Source organism: Marmota monax, unplaced genomic scaffold (genome assembly GCF_021218885.2).
Source record: "Marmota monax isolate L192 unplaced genomic scaffold, Marmota_monax_Labrador192_F-V1.1 WCK01_AAM20220418_F8-fsc00127, whole genome shotgun sequence".
Lineage (NCBI taxonomy): Eukaryota > Metazoa > Chordata > Mammalia > Rodentia > Sciuridae > Marmota > Marmota monax.
The window spans coordinates 5330838-5346567 of record NW_026692894.1 but is presented as its reverse complement, the minus strand read 5'-3'; the positions used below and the strand labels follow the sequence as shown (position 1 = coordinate 5346567).

Here is a 15730-nt window from a genome sequence, read left to right as displayed (position 1 = left end):
CAGAGCTGAGGGAGGCTTACCCATGCATGAGTCAGTCCTGGAAGGCTGAGTGCAGGAAGGGGTCAGCAGACAGCGAGGCCAGGAGCCTGACTCCCAGGGCAGCGCCAGGACCTGGGGTGGGGTCTTAACTGGTGGGCAGCCTCCTCCTTCTTTGGGCAGTTCTGACTATAGCAAGGTCTTCCTGGGCCCACCCCGGCCTCCCAGTGACACCCACATAGCCTGCCCTTGGGGCTGCCAATGTCGAGTTCCTCTTCCACTTAGTTCTCACATGGCCACATCTCTTGCTGTTTGTAAAGAATCAGAAATCAACAACAGAGAAGCAAGGTCATTCCAACGCTTCTGCTTTTGGCCCAAGAGAGCATGGCCTGTTTTGAGCACCTTTGGAAGCCAAACTCTAATCCTCTCCTCTCCACCTCCTCAAAGAAGGTCCCAGCTGGGCGCAGTGGTGCACCCCTGTAATCCTAGCAGCTCCGGAGGCTGAGACAGGAGGTTCGAGAGTTCAAAGCCAGCCTCAGCAACTTAGTGAGGCTCTGAGCATCTCAGTGAGACCCTGTCTCTAAATAAAATATAAAATGGGCTGGGGATGTGGCTTGGTGGTTAAATGTCCCTGGATTCAATCTCTGGTGCCCCCTCAAAAAAAAGAAGGCCCCCAAAGGGTGGAGTCTGCCCCTCTCTGCTTGGGAAGGGTGGGGGGACACAGACAGCCCCTCCCTTTGTAAATGCAGAAAGCAAAGCAGTTTCCAGTGTCAGCTCTTCAGAGAAACCCAGCCAGCCTCGCCTTCACAGTTAACAGCCTGTGAGCACACGGCACGCACCTCATGGGTGCCCAGCAGTGCCCGGGGGGCTGAGGGGCAGCAACAGAGAGGGCTGTCACCTCGCTGTCCTTGGGAAGTCCAGCTGGAACACAAGACCTGCCCGCTTAGAACAGGGACCCGGGTGAGGGCATGAATGGGACTGAAAATTCGGAGGGACTAAAGGATTCGGGTTCCGCCAGGGGATCCAAGCCAGCACCTGAAGCTCACTAGCCGAGCCTGGGGACAGCGCCACGACAGGGGACAGCGCCACGACAGTAGAATGGCTTGAAACGCCAAGCTCCCGGCACACAGGCGCCCAGCAAATGACATCGGAAGCCTGCGCAGGCAGACTCTGGGCCGGGCGCTGTTCCATCAACTTATTTAATTCTCAGTTTGCATGGAACCACACCAGGGGCCTGGGAGCTCAGCCAAGGTCACGGGGCTAGAAAGTGGCAGAGTCAAGACACAGACCCCAGCAGTTATTGGGGTTGTAAGGACCTGTGTGGGCTTGGCTTGAACTGTGACAGCTGTGGGGGTCCAGGACAGGGAGGAAGCACAGAGTGGCTGGAAGGAGCTGGAGGGTCGCTCAGAGGAGTAGAGCCTGAGCCAGGTCGGAAGGAGGTTGGGGGGGTATCCCTGTGGGGACAGCACACAAGCAAAGGTTCAGCAGCAGAAATGTCCTGTGAGGGCAAATACCATCTTCTCCAGAGAGATCGGGGCCTTCTCCAAGCCCCTAGCTCCAGCCCCGAGGAAGGTCTCCTGACTCTTTCTGGAAAATGTAAGATGCCCCACAGGCCCCGAAGCGGTTACCACCTTGAACTAAGATCTCGGGTCTCAGGTCCAGAACCTTTTTTCAAAATTTTTGGAGCTGGGAGAACCCAAGACCTGCACATGCTAAGCATTGGCTCCACCACTGAGCTGCACCCCCAGCCTTCCAGAATCTTCTAGTGCTGCCCCCCACCGCCCTGCTCCTGTGGAAAGACTGTAGGGAGGCTCAGGAACTCAGTGATGTGGAGTCACAACAGTTGTTTGATTCTGCTACTTCACGGAACCATGTGACTGGGCAAGTGAGGACTCTTCTCTGTGACTCCGACTCCTCAATTATACAATGAGACTCACCAACCACCTCCCAGGAGAGCACAGGAGGCCCCCAGCCAGCCCAGAGCTCACTGTGGCCCTCACCATGACGGCTGCAAGCCACCCATCCCCAGAACAACCCAGGCCCCAGGCGCCTCACCTCATAGATGTTGAACTGGCTCTGCCCGCGGGCCAGCTCGCGGTAGCTGGTGGTGAATTCCCCAATGAAGTCGTGGCTGCAAGGCAAGATGGCTGCTGAGACGGAGGCCCAGGCCGCAGGCAGCCTCCACCCACCCCCAGCCTCTCAGGCATCCCTCCCCTGGCTCCCGACTCCCCTGGGCTTCCACTCCAGGGGCACATGCCACTAGGGAAGCTAGGTGCCTGGGGAGAGAGAACCCAGTGTCACTCATGGAGCAAGAAAACCCAAGGGTCACCTAGCAAAGAACAGGATCCCCGAGGAATGAGACCCACTTCTACTTGGATTCTTGGTTGAATAAGCCAACAATAAAAGATATTTTGGCAGACAATTGTGGGACATTTGAATATGAAATGAATATTGGATGGCAATCAAAAATTATTGTTCAATGTGTCAGGTGTGACAATGGCATTTGAAGTTATGTGGGAAAATGTCCTTACTTTTTTAGACATTCCCAATGAAATATTTAAAGGCAAAATGTCATGATATGATTTACTTTAAACTACATTAAAGCAAATATGGTGAAATTTAACCATTGTCAAATTCAAATGATGGGCTTAAAGGTATTCATTAAAGTTTTCTCTCTGTTCTTCTGGGTAGTTGTAGATGGACACAATATCTTTATTTTGTTTATTTATTTTTATGTGGTGCTGAGGATCAAACCCAGGGCCTTGCACGTGCTAGGAGAGCACTCCACCACTGAGCCACAACCCCAGCCCCTTTTCAATAACATTTTTATGCCTTTTTTTGGGGGGGGGGGCAGGGTCTCCTTCTGTTGCCCAGGTCCCTGAACTGCTGGGCTCTAGAGATCCTCCTGCCTCAGCCTCCTGAGCAGCTAGGATTAGAGGTGTGCACCACAAAACTCAGCTTTTCTGTTTTTTTTTCCTTCCCTTTCGATGCTGGGGGTGGGACCCAGGGCTTCAAACATGCAGGCAAGTGCTCTACTACTCAGCTCCAGCTTCCACCATCTCTTAACAGTTTTAAGTAGACAATTAAAGCCATATCGGGCCAGGCAGCTGGGAGTACTTTCTATAGCGTCCACATCTTCTAGATGTGGACAGCAGAATGTAACAAAAGCTTGTACAAAACAGACCCCCCCCACCTTGCTCCCAGGGGCTCCCTCTCATCTCACTGTCCCTGCTGGAAGGCACTGGTGAATGTGCCATGTGGGGGTGTCCTGGGGCCTTGCCCTGCCTGCAGCCCACATGGCAGTTTGTGTGTGTGTGTGTGTGTGTGTGTATTTGTTCTCTTTAGACATCCACGGCAGCCGAGTGTACTCTGACACATTACACATACGTGGAGTCTGACTACCTGTGTACGGTCCTCAGCCTGCTGACCCAGTGCCACCTGGTGGCTGCTCCCCAGCTGACATGGAAGAGAATATTCCAGGTCAAGGAGAAGCATGGGGAGTGCCAGGGTAGGATGAGGCAAGTCACGGTCCCAGCAAGGAGCTGGCCCGTCTGGCAGTGAGGCCAATGGAGGGGCACACGAGGTGGGAGGAGAGGAGGGGGCGGCCCTGCAGTGGCTCATGGCAAGAGCCCGGGTCTCACCTGCAGCTGCATCTGCCTAGCTCTTAAACAAGACGAGGCACTGCCCTACGTCCATGTCACAGACTCCCAAGGCCCCGACAGTGATCATGGGGCTGTGAAGGCTCAGGGTCACCCCTGGGTATTACAACAGCAGGGACAGGTCAAAAAGTCAGGATGACATGTTTGGCTGTGACTCAACGGACAACCAGGAGCCAGTGAGGATTCTGGACTGGAGCTTCCCGGGGCCGTTCCTAAACTGTCTGCTAATTCCTAGCCACACTGGCTCCTGGGCACTGCGATCTAAGAGGGGAGGGCGCTGGCTGCCTCCAGACCCTGCGGGACCCGCCTTCCCGCCCGCCAGCCACAGCCTCATGGCTCTGAGTCCAAAGGTGGGCATCCAGCTAGCTGCAGCCTGTCCCTCCTCCCTCCTCTCCACAAACAGCTCCTCAGAGGAGCCCAGGCCACACCTGCATGTCCAGCCTCCAAGGACTGAGCAGTTACACACAATGCCCAGTCCTGGGCCTCACAGGGAGAACATGTGCACAAACCCGAGGGGGCCATTGCTACTGAACCTAGAACATGCAGACTTCACAAAATCCAAAATTCTCTCTACCGTGGGAATTGCAGGCACAGGCTGGCCACTGGCAGCTATTTTGGGGAAAAGGAGCCTCTCTGCTCCAGCACCATCTCTTACAGGACAGAGGTCCTCTGGTGCCTCAATAGAACACAGATGGAGACAAGTCACCGGGGCAGCAATCCTCCCTACAGGTGACCTTCCCTCACGGCCAGAGCTGCCTTGGGTGGGGCCTTGGGCACAGTCTCCCCATGTGAGGGCAGGGCCAGTCCTCCTTCCCCATTGACTCCCCTCCCCACTCCCCTTCCCTCCTCCTGTCCTCTGGCGCACTTACCTGCCATCTCGATCCCAGTCATACACCTCCACCTTGATGGTCCTGAAAGACAAAAGAGCCCTTGGTGGGACGGGCCTGCGCCTGCACCCATGTGGTCCTGAGGACGGGGCCTCCTCATCCCCAGGACCAGCAGGTACGAGGGCTCCCTCCAGGCTCCAGGGCGCTGGGTGGGGGTAGCAACCCCAGAGACAAGGAATGATCTTGAGACCTTTCTGCAAAGATCTGGGGGACAGAGCCAGGTAGGGGACTTCCAGGATTTCGAGGAGGATGTGGACAAAACAGCCCAGGCTTCTGTTCACCCCACTTTCTTCCTGGCCCCCCAGATGGGAGCTGCAATATGAGGCCACACTGTGTGTTTTGCTGGGGGTGGAGCTGTGACAGCGATGACATGGCCTGAGCTCAGGCCTCTGGGGAGGGGTAGTGAGGCTCTTGGTGGGACCCTGGGCCGGAGGGGCTGCATGGTGAGGAGCCAGCCCCGGGGATGGCCCAGGGGCCCTGACTTGGAGGAGGCCTGCTGCACTTTCCATCCCCAGACTGGCTGCTGGGTGAGGGTGTGATTATCTTCACATTTTAGCCTGGCTGCTTTAATTAGTTTGTTTTGACTCCTATGCATGGGGCTGGGCTTGGAGAGCCCATTTTATTTTTAGCCACGTTCCCATGGCAACAGGCTAGCGGACCACAGGCAGTTGGAGGGAGGTGGAGGGTTGCCGGTTAACCCTTGGTGCTGGCTGCTCTGTCCTCAGGATGCCCAGGGACCTGGGAGCAACCAGGGTCCCCAAACAGGGTCTGGCTTGGGAGACAGGAGCCACCATTATCCCAAAACAGGCAGGAGAGGAGCAGGAAGCCAGGGGCCCTCAGCCCGCAGCTTCAAATGGGGCGCCTGGAAGCTTTAATTAGCTCTTCTATTAACATCCCAAGGCCCATCCTTGGGTCTGCCAGGAGCCGGCCTTGGGATCCGTGGTCTCCAGAAGGAGGCGCTCTGTCCCTTTGGATGAGCCTCCCGGGTGGGGAGGGGGGCAGGATACAGAAACTGTTCCAGGGTGAGCCAAGGCCTGTAAAGCAGGACTCTAGTAAAATGGGGCAGACACAGAGGTCACCGTTTAAAGAAATCCTTTAAATTCATGTTAAAAAAAAAGAAAAACTCTCTCTCTCTGGGGTGCATTATTGAGAAAAGGAAAAATAAAATAAAAGCTAAGCCCTGAGGGTGGGCTGGGAAGCCGGAAAGAGTGGGAGGAGGCTGGGATGTGCATTCAGAGGACCTTAGGCTAGGCTGCTGGACCCCAGCTGTGGGACCTGGAGATGTCACTTTACCTCCCTGAGCCACAAAACCTCATGTGCAGTAGGGATAAGGAAGGTCCTGCAGGGGAGCAGAGGCCAGTCGGTGGAACCCTCCTGCCCCCGGGGGGCCCTCAATGAAAGCACCTCTCTTCTCTCCCTTGGATCATGTGACCTCGCCTGGCTAGGTTTTTCACATGAAATTTACTTAAATCAGGGGACACTTGAGCCTGGGTACCTGGGCTCTGCCACTTTCAGTTCCTGGAACTGACTTCAGTGGCATCTGGGCCTGCTGAGCCCAGCCACTCGGCAGCACCCCCAGGGACATGTGGCATCTCACAGCCACTGCTCTGGCGGGGCCCAGGAACGGGTTCTGAAGGCCTCCCTAGTGACGGAGCTGTCATGCTCTGCAGCAATGTCCTCTGCCCCCTCATTTCAGATGGCACAGCTGAACCCCCGAGAGCCCCAGGTTGATACCCAGAGTCACATAGCCGATGACAGTTGGAACCAGGACAAAACCAGTCTGGGGCTCTGGCCACTGCCCCATGAGGCTAACACGGGTCTCCCTGCCCTTGCCTCAGTGCCCTAAGTCCTCCCCTCCAGGACCCCAGCAAGGGACTAGGTCAGTGACAGCAACATGCCCAGAGGCTAAAGGATGTTGTCCCCAATCATGGTGACAAGCTCTGGATATCCACAAAAACTACTGGGGAGGTTGTCTGGAATCCCAGGACCAGAGGAGAGGGCCTGATTTAATCCATCTGTATAGAACCAAGGCCTGAGTCGCTCATGTGTTTCGCAGGTTTTTTGTCTGGGTTTTGCCTTGAGCGGGATTGACTCTGGGCAGGTGCCCTGGCCCTGAGCTCCGCCCCAGCCCAAGCAGTCCTGAAGAGTTCCCCGAGTGGTTCTGATGTGCAGCCGGAGCCACTGACCTTCTCCAGAGTACAGCTCCAGTTTTCAAACTTGGATGGGGTTTGGGTCCCTGAGGGACTTCAGAAATACTGATGTGGATGCTTCACCCCAGAGAGTCACTTAGCTCAGGGTGCAGCTTGGGCAAGGGGGTTGTTAAAAGTTCACCAAAGCAGGGGGCCGGGGACATAGCTCAATTGGTAGAGTGTTTGTCTCACATGCACAGGGCCCTGGGCTCAATCCCCAGCACCACAAAAAAGAAAAAAAAAAAAAAGTTCATAAAGGATCTGAACTTGCAGTCAAGGCTGAGACCAGAGTGAGAGATTCCTGAGCAAAAGCCCAATGCGGGTTGTACAGACCCCAGGGGAGATGCAGCCTGAAGTTAGGGGGCTCTGAGGCTGAGACCCCCTTGGGGGGGGGGGAGAGAAACGGTGCCCAGAGACAGGGAAAGCCACAGGAAAAGCCAGACATGACTTTGGTGCTCTTAGTTCTCCCACTGTCCAACTGTGGCTGAGCTGTCCCAGGTCACTGCAGGTGCCACTGGTGGCCGGCAGGTATTGGCTCCCAGCCCCTCAGCACAGTCCTGTGATTTCTGGGGATAGCACCCAGGAGAATGTCCTCCTGCATGGGGGACAACATAATCGGCCTCTGCAGACCACATAATGAACACCCGTTTGGCATAAAGAGGTTCAGAACAGGGGGGCAAGGAGGTGGTCAGGGAGGAGCTATCCTGGGGCCAGCGCCTGGGCAGCTCTAGCTCCTTTGGGGACTAGAATGTGGCCCCGAGCAGCTAGCTAATCCCTGGGACACTCCATCTGGTCCTCTGTAAGAACGGATCGTCTCACCATCACCGAGGAAAGAAATGACAGCAGTCACACGGTCAGCCTTTGACACGTTCCTCTGTTCCTGCTGGACACACTCAGTGTCTCCAAACAACTCTTGTCGGCCATCAGAACATCCCCGCCCCCAAGCCAGAGACTGCTGTTTGATTTGCTTCTGGCGGCAGCCCCTGTTCTAGAATGGTACCCTGCATACACAAGGTGCTCCATAAACACTGACTGGCTGGCCTGAGTTTTCCACTCTGCAGTGGGCCACGCAGGTGACAATACCCGTGTTCTACAAAACACAGAAGGAGGTCCAGAGGACGCAGCTTCCCATAAGCTGGCTGGTGTCAAGGCCAGGAGCTGTGTCCCGGGCCTCTGCAGTCCCAGTTCTGGGATGACAGAGCCAAGTGTCAGCCTCGCCCACCAGCAGGGACAAGGGAAGAAGCTGGCAGAGACGCCAGAGCCCCCCCCTGCACGTCAGTCAGCTCTAACTAGAGTTGCCTCTGAGCCCAGAGCTGAAGGTCTTCTTCCTAATGAGCTTCTCCCAGGCAAGGAAAAGGACATTCCCTTGCTGCTTCCAAGTCCCTGGGGCTGACAGGCCCTGAGGGGTTTGCTCTGAACTGACGAGTCAGTCCATGCTCTGAGAGGCTTCAGCGAGGACAAGTGCTCAGCCTTCCCACCCCCCCCCCCGCAGGGGTGGGGGGCAGGCAGAGAGAGTGGCATTGGGGGCTTCCAGCTCCCCAATCCTCCAGCTTCTGCACAGGCAGACCGGGAATGCTGAGCACCTGTCGTTGGGATCACACTGTGAAGTGCCTGGTACTGTGCCCGGTCCCTCCTGGGTGCTCAGCATATGGCGGGAGGCCAAGGAGAAGCAACTGGTGAGTCCAGGGAGCCAGAAGGCAGCTTGAAGCTGAGGCAGTGTTAGAGCCCCCACAACCCCCGGCCACTGAGGACCCCTCTCCAGACTTCAGAAGGTACCCTCAGCACACTCTCTGAGAGTCCACTCATTCAAACCAGCCCAGAGGCGCCCCCTGCAGAAAGGACAGGTACCTCTAGCTCTGGCACATTACATAACCTCTAGTCCTCCATCTCCCCATCTGTAAAATGGGCACATTGCGAGTGAACACATACCTCCTAAGATTACTCACACAGTAATGCATTTAAAACAATTAGGACACAGCCTGCCCAGGTCCTCAACACCCAGCAACTTCAATCACCTAAACTGTCTCCTCCCTTATCATTCCACGAAACCGTCCTTTCTGGTCCTCACCCTCCTGGATGTCTTTCTCACAAGGGACCTGCGTGTTCTTCCTGCTGCCCATCCTGGGAACTCCCAGACCTCTGTCCCCTGCCCTCGTAGCTGTGCCTGGCTCACAGTGGCCTACGGTCCCCAGGACGGAAGCCAGGCTCCCCCATTCTTTCCCCCTCCACAGCAGCCTCTCATTTCCGAACAGCAAACCCAGTCTTCATAATCTAGGAATGCTGATGTTTCGTGAACGGGCTGCATACAGGCCGTGAAAGGAAACCCCGTAATGCATCCTGTGACAGTAAGGATCTGGTTCCGGTCACACTTCCCCTTTGTGTCTGGGACACCTCCAAGCTTTGTCTGTATCTCACTTGTTGCCGTTCCTTCTCCTCTCCTCTCTGAATCACTTGCTCTCAGGACTTAGACTACCTCCAAGCTGCTCCCTCACCTCCAGCCCCAAAGGTGACCTGTCCCTGACCTCTGAGCAAGGTGCTCCTAGAGCCTCTTCCAGAAGCACCTGTCACAGCCCTGTCACACCACGTCTTGGCCGTCTGGCAGCAAGACACAGGAATTAAGAGCACAGATTCTAAGCCATGTGCGGTGGCGCAGGCCCATAATCCCAGCTGCTCAGGAGGCTAAGGCGGAGGATCGCGAGTTCAAAGCCAGCCTCAGCAACCTGGCGAGACCCTGTCTCTAAATAAAATTCAAAAAGGGGATGGAGGTGTGGCTCAGTGGCTGAGCATCCTTGGGTTCAATCCCTGGTACCAAAAAACAAACAAACAAACAAACAAAAAAAAAAACACCACAGATCCAGAGCCAGCTTGCCTGGCCAGTACGGCTCTCCCGTTGGCTGGCAGCAAGATGCTCGGCAAGCTACTTAACCTCTCTGGCCTCAGTCTCCTGGCCTGTGTGGACAGCACTGGCAGCTTCTCCCAGGGAAGATTAACTTAGTTCACAGGCGTAAGCGCTTGGAACAGGGCCTGCCCAAGGTTAAGTGCCACTGGAGCCTTTGCTATGACTGTGGCCGCTGTCTCCCCACTGGCCTGCCAACCTAAGAGGGAGCGTGGGCCCGAGAGCCCCGTGTGCCCCCAAAGCACCCCGCCAGCTCCTGGATCCTGGCTGGCTTGGGAAGCTGCTGCTGGGTTACACTGAGCGAGTTCTGTGAGGCTCCCGGGGGCCTTAGCAGGGGAGGGCAGTGGCCTCATTTTCCTGCACCAGGCCCCGTCTCCTGCCTGGGGGGCCTCCTAACGCAGCCTCCTGAGTAGCTCCGGGTGTGTGGGCTACCCTAGGCTGGGGCTCACAGGGCTGGCGAGACACGCCTGGCTCTGGGCATTAACACCGCTGTCAGTCACGTCACAGTCAATTTGTGCCAGCCATGGAGAAGGGCATGAGCTCGGCCATCCTGTGGGGGTGAGGCTGGGCTAGGGTTGGGAGGGGAGGTGGGAACCTGCCTGGCCTTCCTCCCCAGGGTCCCCCTGTCACCCACTCCAGAAGCCTCAGGACCCCGCCAGCCGGCAACAGGCCTTGTTTGGCTGGAATGCCTGCTCACCAGAGCCCCCAGTGATTAGACCAGAAGCTTCCAGAAGAGGGGAACACAGCTGAGTGTCCCCCCAAAATCACACAGAGGCCGGTACTGGGCATCTAGTAGGTGCTCAGGATCTCCTGGGGAACAGACTGTGGCTTTTCTATCCCAGCCAAGAGGCAGAGAAGGAGTACCTCAGCCTTGGCTGGGCAGCCTGAGGGTCTCCTGAGATGGAAACGGGGGTGTTAGAGGCCATCCACCCACTCACCAAACCCACCACACACACTTGGTGGCCATTGTGAGCAAGGTCTCGGGGCACACCAAGGTGTCTGTTCTGATGCACCATGTCCCCGTGGGGTGAGCTAGGGACGGTCCAGTTCCTCAAGGCTGCTGGCCAGCCCTGCTGATGATCCCTGGCCAGCTTGCCCAGCTGAGCTGCAGCCATTGCCAGGGCACTGGAAGGTTCTCACAACTTAACCCAGGCCTACACCATCTCTGTGTGTGCACAGTGTTAGGGACTGAACCCAGGGCCTTGCATTGGCCAGAAAGCTCTCTACAGCTCAATACACCCCCAGCCCTCTTCATTTTAAGACAGGGTCTCATTAAATTACCCAGGCTGGCCTCAAACTTGTGGTCCTCCTGCCTCAGCCTCCTGAATAGCTGGGATTATAGGTGTGCATCACCGTGCCCAGGGAACGTATGCATCTTATAGCTTCCGTCTGACATGACCCCCACGCTCTCCAGCACTTTACTGCAACGGCTAATGATATGTTTGTGTGATTATTGGATTAATGTCTGCCTCCCCCACTAGCAGTTAAACCCACGAGGCTGGGAGAGGGGTGGAGATCGTGCTTTGCCCCTGCTGATTTCCCAGCGTCTGGTGGGGCCACAATACATTTGTGAACAAAATGTTGAATTTGGTATTTCACGCACACAGGTCCTCCTTGAATAGGCTGTGCTGTGTGAACTTCAAAGCGGCCCAGGGAGTAGGCAGATGTTCTCACACCTACTTTGCAGAAAAGAAACGGAGGGTCAAAGATCACCCAGGTTGACAGAGCTTTTTACTCAAAGAGTCAAGGCTGGAAACGAGGTATCTGGTCTCTACCCTGGAAAATCACACTGAGTGATTAAGATGATGATGATGACAGCTGACATGTCATGTGAGTAGGCCACACAGAACCAAAATACCTAGCAGGCTCTCATCCCTGCTCCCTCGCCCCTCATTTATGGCAACTTGGCTGGCAGGGAGTGTCCCTGGATTCTGACTCCAGAGTCCCCCGGCCAGAGACTAAGGCTGCTGGGGAGCAGCCGCCCCTGTCTGTGCCTACCTCCTCACCTCCATCCTGCCACCATATGCCTTCCCTGGGGAACAATGAAGACAAGCCACCGAGTTCCAGACCAGGGTACCAGGGACGCCCATCTGGTGCCACCCGTCTAGGTCACCCTGGAGTCCCAGGCACTCCACTCCCATCCTCCCACACTTTAGAGCTTCCCAATACGGAGGCCAGACAAGGAGGAAGTGGGGGGCAGGAGCTGCGAGACCATGGGGAGGCAGACCTGCTGGGAGCTGGCGGGAGGGGGAGGCCACCGAGCCCCACCCTGTGCGGACACCAAGGTGCAGCCCAGAGGCCCCTGCATATTGAGGAAGCCGGCTGACGGCCTGCTTTGGGTAGTCCCCCTGGTGTTGGGAAGGCCTGGGGGTGGAGGAACAGGGAAGGGCTGTCCTCCCATCTCACCGGTCATAGTCCCCGTTGCAGAGGGCCCTCACGGGGATGGAGAAGGTCTGCCACACGGGGTTGAGCGTGTTCTTCATGACCTCCGTCTTGTGGCAAATGGTGAACCTGGTGAAGAAGGGAGAGAAAGGCCGTCAGGCTTGAAGCCAAGAGCGGCAGGATCCAGGTTGGCAGGGGGGTCAGCCGGCCATGTCTGCCGCTGCCAGACATGGAAACTGGGGATCCTGGGGGACGAGCTGCCTGTCACTAGCAGCGGCCTGGCTGGAACTGGACGGCCACTGGCTGAGATGCTGCAGACCTGCACCAGATGGGGACCCAGCCTGGAAGGAGACAAGTCCTGTGGGGGCAGGAGACCTGGTCCTAACAGCCCCTGCTTGGGGCCAACTCACCGTGTGACCTTGACCAAACTCGCCCCTCTCCGGGCCTCCACTTCCTCGCCTGACTCAAAACCCTGTGAAGCTGGCCTCTATCTTCATCCCCTGAGACCCATGAAAGGATCTGTCTCAATGGACCTTCGTGGCCTGTGAGTCCCTAAAATTGTATCTAGAATTGGGTGTCGGGTCGCGGGTGTCTGCTCTTCTCCCACCCTAGGACGTTCCCCCCTTTCCTGCTCCCCGCCACACTAGCTCAGGTCAGAGGTCATCTCCATGAAGTCCCCACTGATGACCATGTCCAAAATGTACAGCCTCCTGGCCTTTGATTCCGACATCCCCTGTCTCCTTCCATATTTCTTTTCCTATGTGTCACCATTTAACATTATGATATTGCCTGTTTTCCCCTTATTTATTCTGTTTACTATCTGACACTAAGATTAACCTCCATCAGAATAAAGAGTTTTTCTCTTGATCCACTGATGTAACCCTAGTGCCTAGAACAAGACCTGGCACTTAGTAGGTATTCAAGAAAAAAATTTTTTTTTTAAGGAGCCAGAGGAACTTTCCAAAGCTTCCACCTGCATTTCAATTCAGTGAAATCAAAGCCCCTGGGATGACCTGGATCGTCTCTAAGACCCCTTCTGCTTTTCCAGACCAAATTCAAAAAACCTGCTTTGCAAACTGAAAGTTCAGAGCTGGCTCACCCACACCGGGTCCCCTCCCATGCCACGCCTGGCTGGCCTGCCACCTGGATGGGCGGCCAGGAGCGACCTCCCAGGCATCCGCCCCAGCACCATCCCAGCTTAGAAAGGTCACCTGGGTAAGTGCTGGGCTCCGCCCAAGCCCACACAGCCTGTGCCATTTCTTCTGTGGCAATTTTCAAGTCAAAATGTCATCCCTGTCACTGTGGCTCTGAGTTTCTCTTCAGCTCGTCCTCGCCCACCCACTGGAGTGTGGAGATGCACGTGGGAGACCTCCCTGCACACCCAGAGCTGGGGGCGAGGACGAGGATGGGGATGGGCAGCCGGGGTGGGCCGGCGGGCAGGCAGGGGGGGCAGGGAGGAAGGGGGGAGCGGTGGAGGGAGGGGCAATCATGCCATACAGAAGCCACCCTGGGCTCCCCTGACTGTCACAGGTGCCTTCTGTGGACCCTCCCCAGCACCCCCATCTCTTGAACCCCCGAGTAGTTCTCTCCTTTCCCTTAATAGCCAAACTCCAGGAGCAGCCCTTCTATGAGCCCAATCTCTTCCCCACTCATCCCTTCCTGGGCCCTGTGCAGTGTGGTGTCGCCTCTGACTCTTGCCTGCCCTCCCTGGTCCCTCACCACCAAGCCATACCTTCCCCACTCTATGCTGCAACACCCTCCAACTCCCCCCCAACTCCCTCCCAGAGGCAGGCCCTCCTGTGAAGCGGTTCCTATGGCCCTCCCACCCCTTGACTCACTTTCATTTGGACACACACTGGGAGCATCGGTGGGAGAGCTACCCAACAGAGTCAGATAGATGGGAGTCCCAGTCCCAGACCCACCATCTGCCAGCTGTGCATCCCTGAGCATATGTCTTTCCCTCTCTGACTTTCCCCTCTCATTGCAAAGTGGGAATAAGAACATTCACTAACACTTCCAGGCCTTTTTCATTTCTTTGTGTGTGTGTGTGTGTGTGTGCGCTCTACCGTGGAGCTACTTTGCCACCCCTTTTTAATTTTTATTTTGAGGGTTTTGCTAAATTGCTGAGGCTGGCTTCAAACTTGTGATCCTCCTGCTTCAGCCTCCTGAGTTTCTGGGATTATAGACTGTGCGCCACCACACCAGGCTTACCAGACCTTCTTCTTTTCTTTTTTAAATATTTTTTTAGATGTTTATGGACCTTTATTTTATTCATTTATTTATATGTAGTGCTGAGAATTGAACCCAATGCCTCACACATGCTAGGCAAGTGCTCTACCACTGAGCCACAACTCCACCCCAGCCCCTACCAGGCCTTTTTCTAATGATAATATACTAACTCATCCCATCCTCAAAGCACCCCTGAGAGGGAGGTGCCACTTGTCCCCAGTGTACATACAACAGATTATGTAGGTACGTTGTACTGTCCAAAATGGCAGTCATGTGACTAAGTTAGATTAATTAAAATGAAATTAAGTGAAAAATGTTATCAGTCGCACTAACCCCAATTTAGGTGCTCAGTAACTATATGTGGGTGGTGGTGACCATGCTAGACAACATTCCAGAAGGTTCTATTGGGTTAGTCTTGCCTACCTCTACTCAGCTGGTAACTAACTGGTTGTGCCAGGCTGGGGCCACTGGCCCTTCCCTGACACCTGGAAGGCGGACAGAGGAGTTACTAACATGGAACCAGATGAGGTGGGGGGATCTCGCGGAGGATGGCGGCCAGGTTGGCAGAACACTTCCCTCCCCTGATTTCCCTGGCTGACCTTCCTCCTGCCCTCCTCATGACCGATATCTCCCAAAACTTCACACTCCTCTCTCCTCCCACCCCGGGAGACCCCCCCATCCTTCCCTGCTCAGCCTCTGCAGGGCCTGGGGGTCTGCCTTCTGGCCCAGCCCTCAGCAGTCCCTGGATGGTTTCTACAGGTCTGGGGGGGGTCCCGGGGGGGGGGGGCAGCTATCTTCCTGGAGAGCTCCAGCCCCAACCTTCAGTGAAACTTGCCCCGAAATAAATTCCCGTGGTCTCCCCCATTGGACCAGCTTCTTTGCCATTTCCCACATTTGGGGACCTGGGGCCCCACGGCCAGGGAAGGGGCTACACCTTCGGTCCCCACTGGTCTCCACGGAGTCCTCTGGCCCCCTGCTCCCAGCCCGCTCCCCCTGCAGCCACACCCTGCACCCGCTCAGCCCGGAGCCTCACCGCACCTCCCACCTGCTGTGGTGTCAGTCACGAGCCTCTCCACTCCCCGCCCCTCCCCAGCAGCCCACGCACCGCTGCAGAACCGTCACTCAGACACCTCGACGGCCCCTCCCGCTCCACATCCCTCGCCAGGTCCTGGTCAGGAGCAGCTGGACAGGCCCAGGCCACCTGGGCTCTGCCTCTCCCAAGGGGACGTGTGTGGACACCCAGGCCTCCTCCTCCCCCACCGGGAGCCAAGTCCAAGTCAACAAGAATTATTTAAAGAAACCCTGCTGGGAGTCCTTCCCGAGACAAAGAATCCTTTTGTCATGCAAATGATCACACCTAATCTCCCCGTTTTGTAGCTCAGGTTTAAAAATCAGTTTTCCCAGCAACTGAAACACCTCCTCCCTGAGACTCCTGCCCCCCAACAGACACACACACACACTCACACACACACACACACACACACACTCACACACGCACTCAGACTCTCTCCC

The 15730-nt window shown here is 56.0% G+C and overlaps 1 protein-coding gene across 3 annotated transcripts in view; it reads right to left on the bottom strand.

The window, feature by feature from the left end:
* Cpne5 (copine 5) overlaps nucleotides 1–15730 on the bottom strand; it is an 88766-nt gene that overhangs the window by 16318 nt on the left and 56718 nt on the right. For 2 of the 3 annotated variants that reach the window (XM_046450756.2, XM_046450757.2), the window contains 3 exons: nucleotides 12014–12118; nucleotides 4505–4546; nucleotides 2032–2107 (listed from right to left, as the gene is read on the bottom strand). In XM_046450756.2, the coding sequence (XP_046306712.1) occupies nucleotides 2032–2107; nucleotides 4505–4546; nucleotides 12014–12118 (223 nt within the window). Of the gene's footprint in view, nucleotides 1–2031; nucleotides 2108–4504; nucleotides 4547–12013; nucleotides 12119–15323; nucleotides 15447–15730 lie in introns of those variants that run through there. The other variant, XM_046450759.2, reaches the window with a different exon arrangement.